Below are 11,107 nucleotides of genomic sequence, written 5' to 3'. Positions count from 1 at the left end.
AAACATATCACCCGTTTGTAGTGTTTACTTATGCCAATTGTTTCGGTAGAAAATAGGTTTTCTATGTAATAGATTCAAAGAAAAGATAATCATAAAATAGAATAAATTAAAGACAAGTAGAATAAATAAATAAACACAAGAAATAAAATAGGAATTTGCTCATTTCAATTAGGCTCTTTTAAGAAAATGGTTATAGAGGTATGTTGTGGAAAAAGAGGCTACTTATTGACCACAAGTAATGGATAAAAAATATGGTTGTCATTTGGGAGGTTGATGCTCTAATGTCGTCACTAGGCCATATTGGGTGAGTATTTGAAAACATATTAGAGACTTTTTCACTTGATTTGCAAGCCTTCATGAATCCTCCTCTAATGAATTTGTTTCTTTGATGGGTTTCTTGGTCTCTTTTTCATGCTTCATTGAGCCTTTTTTTTTTTGGTGGAATGCTTCGTTGAACTTAGCCCACCTAATTAATAAAATACATAACTTTAGCAATAAAATTAGCTGTCTCTATGATTTGGTGCACTCCTTGCTATAGCAAGACCAAATTTGGGTCAAGAGGTTCAATCATTGGCCCAATTATTCCCACAACTCCAAAGAAATGACCGGAGAAAGATGAGTGCATCTTCTTTTCCACCCGCTATTGCCTCAGCAGCTAAGAGTGAAAAGGTGGTTGCGGTTAGTAGATAAAACCGTTAACTGCAACCGCATGAGTGGTTAGCGGAAATCACCAACCACCTCCTCCAACTGGCAACCATTTTTTTTTTTTTTGGCCTAAACAAAATGGGTGTCTCTGTAATAAATTATTTTCAAATCTTTGATATAGATGCTGGCTAAATACAATAACAAAAAACCCAAATCGATCAGGCTCATCAACATACAAAACCCACAAAAATTTCTTTCCAAAAATCCATGGAAAAATAAATCAAACTCATCAACCTACAAAACCCATATCGATCTACTTCAAAATTTAACATTAAAGCACAAAAATCCAACTAACCCAAGAGAGGAGAGAGAGAGAGAGGGAGATTCAGACTTAAACTTAAAAGTGATAAAAGTGATACATGGCTCTGGCAGCGAGAGAATCTCCGTCGATTGCGTAGGACATTCCATTGTTCAGCTTGAGGAAGGTGGAGGAGATCGCGAGGGAAGGGTTCGTTGTGGCAGAGAAGGGGATCGAGTCTGTGGAGAGAGGAATTGTGAAGGTGGAGAAGGGAATCGAAAGGGCAGAGAGGGAGATCGAAATTTGTGAGCTTCGAAGGAGTTGTGAGGATTTTGGTTGCTACTTCGATTGTGAATGAGAAAGAGAGTGAGAGAGAGAGGAGGGTGTGCAGCGCAAAGAGTAAGAGAGAGATACAAAATATGTTTAGACTTAAAACCCTAAACATCCAAAACGTCGTTTTATATAGGAAAAAAATATATCTATATATAATAATAAAGGTGGTTAACAATTATAACCACCAACCGCCCCAGAAAGGCGGTTTGCAGTTAACAATTTTAACAGTTTTATGGTTATATAATTAGCGATTCACGGATAACTGACAGTTATTAGAATGTGGCTGTTTCACCCCTATCGGTAACCACCTATAAAGGCTGCGACAGAAAGTTGACCAGAGCTTAATCGCTCCCTTGACTCATTTAAATGTTACGCAAACTCTTTTTTACACATAATTTTATATATCAAAAATATTTATTTCCTAATGTGACAGTTTGCAGAAACAGAATAAGCATATAGAATTAAAATACACTCTAGTAAAAACGAAAACGCTGACGTAAGAAGTAAGTCCTGTGAGTGTAAAAAGGGAAGAGAAGTCCGTGCATCATTTCTCTTTGGTTTATTCCAGTCAAACTCGAGCAGACATATGTTTGTGGAGCCGAGTTCAAATAGTCAGAATTAGGCTCCGTTGCAGCTCTAGTTATCAGCGTATCAACATAACTTGAGGGAAAGAAATGGATGCTACAGCTATCAAACAAACTACAAGCAGGCATTGGGGAATCATGCGCCAATTCATTAAAGCCACGGCTGAATGATGACTGAATTTACAGAGGGCAATGGAAACTGATAACATTCTGTCTGTTGGTTGTTCAAATGAAGCAGGAATAAATAGAGCAGTATATACATAATTAGTATCTAAATAATCTTTTAAATAGTACCGTCTATCCACTGGTATCTTAATGATGGACATGCACTCGGATGATACTTTCATATCCTCCTCCAACTTTTCAAAGTTCCAGCTTTAACATTTGCTTAAGCACTTCCAAAGGTCCAGTGAGGTTTAGCAGGAATGCGCCTCAGTGCCTTCACTCCCAATGGGTTGTTCTTGCTCTGTTGCAAGCAGGGATACAAACATGTTAGGCTAAGCAAAAGGAGTTTCAGATACCGAAAAAACATGTAACCAACGAAGTTTAGTTGCTTCTTACCGTCAAGCAGGTCCCTGCATTAACGTTACAGACGGGATAGTCATGCGGGCAGCAACTGTAATGGTCATCACAGCAGGTGGCACCCTCGAGAGGGCAGCATCCCCATGCAAAGCAATAGTTTGCATACTCATAGATACAGCAGCAAGTGTTGCTCTCAGCACAGGAGTAAGAGTTATCACAGACAGTTGGGGGCTTTATCGGAGATGGCGGAGAGGGGCCCGGGTTGGGCGGGTTCTGGCCTTTCTTGATAGGGTAAGAAGCCTCCATTGCTATACCACATTTGCCTGTGGCAGTGCCATTCAGATTGCGCTCCATCCTGATATACCCTGCCTCTCCCCAGCTTGCACCCCATGAGTTCCTCACAATCCAGTAACCAACACCATTTTCTGTGCCATATCCAACAGCAGCAACTCCATGGTCCAGTGCTGTCCCGCATTTTCCCGTGAATATACCCTGAACAGATGGGGGAAACCAAAATATATTTCATTGTATTGGAAGCTATCAATGATGTTACAGCTTCAAAAGCAACATTGAGTAGATCAGTGCACAAAGAATCCAAGCCAGTGCAATCCAATTGCCTTTACAAACAAATTCACCCAACCCCACTCACCAGAACCGTGTATTAGGTAATTCAGGAAAACCCCCAGTGCAGAATCGAACCCAAGATGTCCGAATCTACAGCTCTCATCCCAAGCCCACCCTTTGACCACTAGGCTGCTCCCTAACGAGGGTAGATGGTAGCTATGTTTCTTGGGCCTTCTACTGGTTTCTATATAATACTATTCTTAGGTGGGGAGGTGCTAAGTGTGTTGGGCCTTCTACTGGTTGTTATAGGCAAAGGCCATTAATTTAAATGCAACTAGTTCATAACAAAAAGATACATTTGGAGTAAAGCTATAGCAACGAAAGGGCTCAATTCTTTGAATGAAGAACTTTGTCGTTTACAGAGCTAATGATCTCCTTTTTAACCCTTCCCAAGCCGTATAATTCTTAATCATAAACAGATATGATCTTACCGATACGTAAAGCTGGAATTCCCTGCCACCTCCTTCAATGGCAACGCTCACTGGCTGGTTAGCAACTGCCTTTTGCAATGCTTTCTCGTTGTTTACAGGAACATCTTCATAGTCATCAATTGTAACAACCCTGGCATTTTTCTGCCAAAAACAAAAGACAAAAGAAAAAATGAGAACAATTTTTTCCCTAGTTCAGCTTTCCTACTTTGTTGTTTCCCCGGATAATTGCTACTAACCCGGAATGTATCACATCTGCCATCAGAAGCTTTATAAGGATAATCTTCTTCACTGTCGATGCCACCATTGTTGATGATGAAATCAAAGGCATTGTCCATTAGACCCCCATTGCATCCTTCATTATATGATGTATCACAGTCCACCAGCTCTTGCTCTGATAGTGAGATCAAATCGCCTGTCACTATCTTGTTTATCCCTTCCACAGCAGCAATTGTCGAGAATGCCCAGCAACTCCCTTTAATTTCAAATCAAATACTTAATAAAAAATCATATCACAGCTCGTTAAAATCAAAACAATTGCTGTGAGCATAACTAGCCAAAATATTATTGATACAAGAAAAGCTTTTAGGGTTTGATTTGCAACCATGAAAGCCATTTCCCGCAGAAATCTCACCCTAAGTTGGTTACCCAATAACACTTCCATTTTCAGTCAACCTGATGAAAAATAACACTTGCTTGTAGGAAATTTATCCCAGGTTAATTGCTTTTCTGGGTAAATCATTAAGTAAAACCTTTTCATCAGGTTCACTCTAAGCAAATAGCCAAATACCCTAGGTAAGAGGGTCACCATAAAATCCAAGATAGAAGGAAAATTATTAGATGACATCCAAACACGAATACCTAAGCCATACATTGAAACGAGTTAAACGAAAATAAAAAAATAAATAAAAATTAAGAAACAATCCAAAATATAATACTCTCTTAAAAACAAAAATCAGATCACTTTTTTCAAACAAAAAACAAAATACACCCCAAAATACATTAACAAACATACCCAATCTCCCATCGGGCATGGTACTGAGAAAAAGTTCAATCACTACTAGTGTGAAAACTGATAAATCCAGTGGGCCCGTTATGACGGCGGTGGTTGTAGAACAGTTCTATCCGGAGACCACACCCAAAAAATATCTAATTTCAAGCAGGTATGCAACATCACTCGTGAATGATAACCAATCTACAGACCTAAAAATAATTAATAATTTAAAAAAAATTATTAAAAAAAAAAAAACCAATCTACAGAGATCAGAACCCGCGTATCGTGGAACAGTTAGAGGGGCAAAATTGTCTTCGCACCGTGTCAACGAAGGTCATCTGAAATTTTTTCAGTCTCAGTAAGCTTTTGCAAGAATCGGGATTAATTTTACACCAAAAATTTATCTGTATTCATCAGTAAAAAAAAAAATTATAGGCATTTCCTGTGGCTATATCATCCAGGAAAATAGTCGCACAATCAAACTCCAAAATTAACCAGAACGGAAAATTTTCTTACTTAGACCGAGTCAAAGCAATTTAAAGAACAATTAACGTCGTGAAAATAAACCCACAGCAACAAATTAGACAAATTTTTTTTTTTAATGAACAAATTAGACATTTAAACTAATAAGGTTCCATCCCTAATCCTATTCCTTCATTACGAAGAAAAGGACAACAGTAGCCCCACAACTTTAAAACCTCGGAAATGTCAAAATTACCCTTCCACCGCACAAAGTTACAAACAGTAAGGAAAAATAATCGAATAGACAAAATTAAAATAATCAAAATTATTTTTAAAAAAAAAAAAATTAAAAGTAATACTATCCAAATAAAACTCACCACAACTTCCTTGGTCTTTGACGTCAACGACCGCACCTTCCTTCCTCCAATCAACGGACTCGGGCAACTTCTCTCCGACACGTGGCGCATAACGGTCGCTCCTCTGCTTCGAAAGCCTCTTCCTGGTACTGGGCTTGGCACCCAGGTACGTGGCCCGGTACTCCTCGTTGGTCAGATCGGCGAACCGGTTCAGCCCAACCTTGTACGTCCGGCTCTCGGCGCTGTTGTGCTCGTCGATGAACCGGAGATTGTCCTTGAAAATCTCGAATCTCTTCTCCTTCTCCCCGATGGCGTTGTAGGCCTTGCTGTGCTTCGTGAGCCACGCCTCGTATATCGCCATCACGTCGTCGTCGGTCCTCCAGCCCGATTTTTCGCCGTGGCTCTCGTCGTACGTAATGATCGACATATCCAAGGCCGACGAGAACGTGAAGATCATGAACAGGAAGATCGCCATGGTTGAAGGTGATCTGTACGAAGCCATCTTGCTTGGCTTTTTTCAGAGAGAAAGGATCCTGAGTGTGCTTGTGAAAAAGTAGAGAGGGGGTGGTGGGCTTATAAAGAAAAAGAACGGCCGTGGTATTTAATATTTAATTATCTATATTAACAAGAAAAAATAAATAAAGGAAATACGTAGCTAACAATTTGGACGAATACAACTAAGAACCACGTGGATATGATTTGATTGGTTGAGACTCCCTCCGCTCGTGGTTGATAATTTATTTTGGAATATCTTCATAAATTGATAAATTTATTTCTGTTATTTCATTTAGAATTTAAATATTGGATTCTCTAAACAGATAAACGGTACGTGACAGAGGAGGGAGGATCGACGGCTGGGAAGAAAAAGAGACCAACACACGGAAACAGAAGGAGGGTGGGGTGGGAAATGGTGAATTGGATGTGGGTTCACGCGCCAGGTTTTAAACCAGGAGGGATTTGGATTTGACCGTGGTTAAGACTTTGATTTAACTCACGCACATGGTTCGAGCGTGGGCACGGCGGCGAGGGAGACCATTGGGTTTCCTCCTTCTGCGAACTGGAGTTTGCCACGTAGTATGACATTACTTGGTGCCTTGGGTAAGTGGGCGACCGTGACTGTTCTTTTGTCTTTGTGTGGGACCCACTCAAAGTAGGGAGAGACTTTCGCGTTTGTTACACCAATTTTATTTTTATTTTTTTTGGCAAACGTTTGTTACATCAATTATTTCGTCGTTTCTTTTTTTTAAGTTCGTCGTCTCTTTTATTAGCTCACTTGGATGCCCCCCTTTTTATTTTCTTTCTGACCCTTTCAGTTTTCTTTATTGTTTTTCCTTCTCTTTTTCTTTTCTCATCCCTGATTTTTTTGAGGGTAATTAATGTTTGGCAACATTAAGTCAAAGTTTCGGAATTGATAATGCAAATGGGAGTTACGTTGGAAAATGGAAAACCTCAAGTCTATATTTTCAATTTTCAATGCAAGGGAGTCGTAATCAAATTTTAAACCCAATTTTCTGCTTCTGAAAACAATGGAAAAAAATCAATTTAAGAAAACATATAAAAGAAATGGTTTTTATCACATGCATTGTCGCTTCTGTTACCGGTTTACACCCTACCATAGAAAAAGTCTTGTAGTAAGAGTTTTTTAATCTAAAATAAGAATGGGTAATTTTATTAAAAGTTTAAAAATAAAATATCTTAGAGATAATAAATTATATTTCTTGATAATATTAAAATTAAGATTAGATTATAATTAAATATTAGAAATAATAGATTATCATTATTAAGAACATTAGTAGTAGTTATTCTAGTACGTTTTTTATTTTTACTATGCATTGTAAGTATCTATTTAAAAATACCATAAGTTCATTAATAAAAATAGGGACAACAAATTTACAAAAGAAAAAAAACAAATAGGGAGAACTTCACTTATAATCTTAAGTATCAATCTTTTACTTTTTTTTCACTATCAACCATCCGTTAAGATTTTCCGTTAAATCTTGTCAAAATTTTTAAAATATCTCTCTTCTTTTTTAGGGAAAAAAAAATGCTAAGATTTAGCTATTGGTCAAAATTAGCTATTAATTTACTTAATTTTTAGGGGTGTTACAATACAGCGGCTTTATAATGCCCATATAACATCGTGTATATGTATATGTAAATAGTTATATTATAGGAATTATATTTCTAATATGGTGACAACCCTGTGGGTGGTTATACTGGTATCCTAAGTTGTGGTAGGATAAAGATTTTGAAGTTATTTTCATAAAAATGTACCAAATAAGCTTCTATGCACTTTGAAAACACACATTAATACGTCATTGTACTGTTTAAATTGTAATGCAAAGAGCATATAAGGTTAGAATTTTTACTAAAGTTAGGTTTTGTGCATAGGTTCAAAGTTTGAAACTTCCGGAAGGAAAAGATTGGATTAATTTTTAGTTGCATGTTAGGTTAGTATTGATCATAGGAAGAAATTAACGGATAAGAACGAGAAAAACCAAGTAAAAATTAGATTTTTTTTTTTTTTTTTTTTTTAACATGTTCACAAAAAAAGGAGGAGGGAAGAATCGAACTAGTAACTTTTGCTTCATAAGGCATGGTATCCAGCAAATTAAGCTATCCCTTGAGAACATTAGATTTTTCTATTAATGTGCACAATTATGCACATCACCATTTCTACTTTGGACGCTAAGGTGTGGAGCTGATATGGCAACCTGCAGGTGATATGGTAAGCGAGCCTGATATTGCAAGTTTGATATGGTCTAACGTGATTTTATAGGCGATGACGTGGCCTCGTATACATGTTGCAAAATAGTCGTAAGTATTTTTTTATGAAACATCAATAGAGGTAGCAAAACGAAAAAATTGTAAAACTCTGATAGCGTAATTCACACTTTATGCTACTTCCATTTTTATCAAATAATTACCCTAAGTTTTAAAGTGTGAATCACAACTTACATGGTATTTTTTTTTTTTTTTTTGAACAGAAATACTCATACTCTTCATTCATAACAAAATACACTTGACCCTCAAAATCAAGGATCTAGGGACATACAGCTTCCCTAACAACAATACTGGAAATACTAATGGGAGTATCCTCCAGTAAACACAAATCATTCAAAGAACTAGCAGCCTCTTTAGCTAGACAATGAGCTGCACAATTGGCTTCACGATAAACAAAATTGAAACTACATGTATGTAATCTTTGCCGCTCAACATGAATGCTTTCCAAAATATGGCCAGATCTCGAAAGGTAGGGAGGGTTTGAGTTAATCTCCTCAATAACATGGGCTGCATCTCCTTCAAATATAGCATCTAAAAACCCAGCTTCTCTAGCAAAAAGAATGGCTTCCAACGCAGCTAAAGATTCTGCAGTCTTAGCATCCACCTGCAAGATTTTAGTGAGACTACGAACTCCCAAACAATTCCCCAAATAGTCCCTTGCTATGATGCCCAAGCCAATCCATCCCTTTTTTTTATTTATAGCCGCATCCCAATTAAGCTTTATGGACCCGTTTGGAGGAGGACTCCAAGTAACTGTATCACGGCTATTGTCAGGTCCCTTTACAGACTGCGTGGGAACTGACTGGTCCAATTGCTTGCTCTCCTTGTATTCCCGAATAAACCTCACTGCAGCAGTATAGACTTCATCTGGATGGTTAAAAGTGCCTTCAAAAACAAATTTATTTCTCCTAAACCATATTCCACGGGCCACTACTATCAACAGTTCCAAATTTTCCTTGCTAAAGCGCTGAAGACCATCTTCAAAAATCTCCTTGAAGGTCGCTCCTGAAACACAACACTTTTGGAATGGTGATGTTTTACTTCCCCAGACATCCTGAGCTGCCGGACAAATCCATAAGGCATGAATTAAAGACTCCTCTTCTAATCCACAACAAGGGCATTTAGCATCTTCAATAACCCTTCGCTTAAATAGGTTCCGGCGTGTGGGCAGAATATTTTGACAAGCTCTCCATGCAAACATTTTCACCGCATTTGGCACTTCCATTGCCCAAAGAGCCTTCCACAATTCCTGCCCTGTGTTCAGTTGGGAACTTTGAGCTGCTCGTCTCTCCTTTTCTTCTTTGCCGAGATGGTAGGCACTCCGAACTGAAAAAATACCATTAGCAGTTCCACGCCAAATCAACCTATCTGCAGGCAGCAATGGGCTTAGAGGAATATTAACTATGACTTGAGCTTCTTCTTCCGTAAACACTTCTTTAAGTAAAGCCTCATTCCAATTCTTGGAGGTGGGATTAATTAATGAGGCCACCATAGACTGTCTATCAATGATCTTTGGAGGAGATTGGACCTGAAAAGTTTGTGGTGTTGGGAGCCAACGATCTCCCCAAACCTTTATATTGCATCCATTGCCCACTCTCCAAACCAAGCCTTGTTGCAACAATTCCCTAGAATTCCATATGCTCCGCCAAACAAAAGAAGGGCGAGAGCCTAGGGAAGCCTCCATAAAGCCACTTCTAGGATGGTACTTGGCTCGGAAAATTTGTGCTGAGAGAGATGAAGGGTTTTGAATTAACCGCCACCCTTGCTTAGCAAGTAAAGCCTGATTAAACAGCACCAAATCCCGAAAACCTAGACCTCCTACTGCTTTGGAACGTCCCATTCTTTCCCAAGACATCCAATGAATTTTAGCATTTTGAGACATGTGATTCCACCAGAAATTTTGCATCAAACAATTTATCTCCTTGCATAAGGCAATAGGAAGTTGAAACACACACATGCTATATGTAGGTATCGCCTGAATTACCGCTTTTAACAACACTTCTTTGCCAGCTTGGGAGAGGAATTTGACCTTCCAATTATTGATCTTCTTCGTCACTCTATCTTTAATAAACCCAAAGGACTGAGCCTTGGACTTACCCACAAAAGAAGGAAGCCCTAGGTATGAATCAATCCTATGTGTTTCCATCAACCCAGACAGGCTCAAAATTTCCTGTTTCCTCTCATGGCTGGTATTGCGGCTGAAGAATAAAGATGTCTTCTGCAGGTTAAGCTTTTGACCCGACCCTTTTTCATAAATGCCCAAAATCTTCATAATTCTTCTCCACTCAACTGAGTTCGCCTTACAAAAAATAATACTGTCATCCGCAAAGAATAGATGACTCAATCTAGGTCCCCTCGGAGAAGTTGGAACACCCGTAATTATCCCCTTCCTTTCAGCTTGTTGTAATAATGCACTCAGGGCCTCTGCGCAAAGTAGGAACAGATAGGGAGAAATGGGATCCCCTTGTCGAATCCCCCTTGATGGCTTAATATTTCCCACCGGGCCACCATTAATGAGAATTGAATATGACACTGATCTAACACAGACCATAATGAGAGTAATCCATTGCTCCGTAAACCCCATCCTCCGCATGATCGCCTCTAAAAAAGGCCATTCCACTCGATCGTAGGCTTTACTCATATCAAGCTTGAAACCCATATATCCAGTTTTACTCCACATCCGGGTCTGCATTGAGTGTAAAGTCTCAAAGGCAGCCAAAATATTATCTGTTATCAGACGACCTGGAATAAAGGCACTCTGCGTGCAGGAGATAATCTCTGGTAACACTAGTTTAAGCCGATTAGCCAAAACCTTTGAAATAAGTTTGTAGAGCACATTACAAAGACTTATTGGTCTGAACTCTGACACACAATTCGGTTGCTGGATTTTAGGAATAAGAACTATATGGGTTTTATTTAAATTGCTATCCAGCAGCCCAGAATGAAAAAAATGGAAAATAGCTGAGCATACCTCAGTGTGAACAGTTTCCCAATTATGTTGAAAGAAGCAAACAGAGTACCCATCGGGGCCAGGAGCTTTCAAAGGGGCCATTTGCTGTAAGGCTGTATAGATTTCC

The 11,107-nt window shown here is 38.7% G+C and overlaps 1 protein-coding gene across 1 annotated transcript; it reads right to left on the bottom strand.

Annotated features, from left to right (window-relative positions):
* Positions 1–1,988: 1,988 nt before the first annotated feature.
* LOC133867033 (cysteine proteinase mucunain-like) lies at positions 1,989–5,808 on the bottom strand. The gene is made up of 5 exons (XM_062303704.1): positions 5,268–5,808; positions 3,674–3,909; positions 3,438–3,578; positions 2,422–2,874; positions 1,989–2,326 (listed from the first exon to the last, which is right to left on the bottom strand). The coding sequence occupies exons 1-5, from the start codon at positions 5,746–5,748 to the stop codon at positions 2,249–2,251; spliced, it is 1,389 nt and encodes a 462-aa protein (XP_062159688.1). The 5' UTR covers positions 5,749–5,808; the 3' UTR covers positions 1,989–2,248.
* Positions 5,809–11,107: the final 5,299 nt, after the last annotated feature.

Source organism: Alnus glutinosa, chromosome 4 (genome assembly GCF_958979055.1).
Source record: "Alnus glutinosa chromosome 4, dhAlnGlut1.1, whole genome shotgun sequence".
NCBI lineage: Eukaryota > Viridiplantae > Streptophyta > Magnoliopsida > Fagales > Betulaceae > Alnus > Alnus glutinosa.
This window is presented reverse-complemented; position numbering and strand designations above follow the sequence as displayed.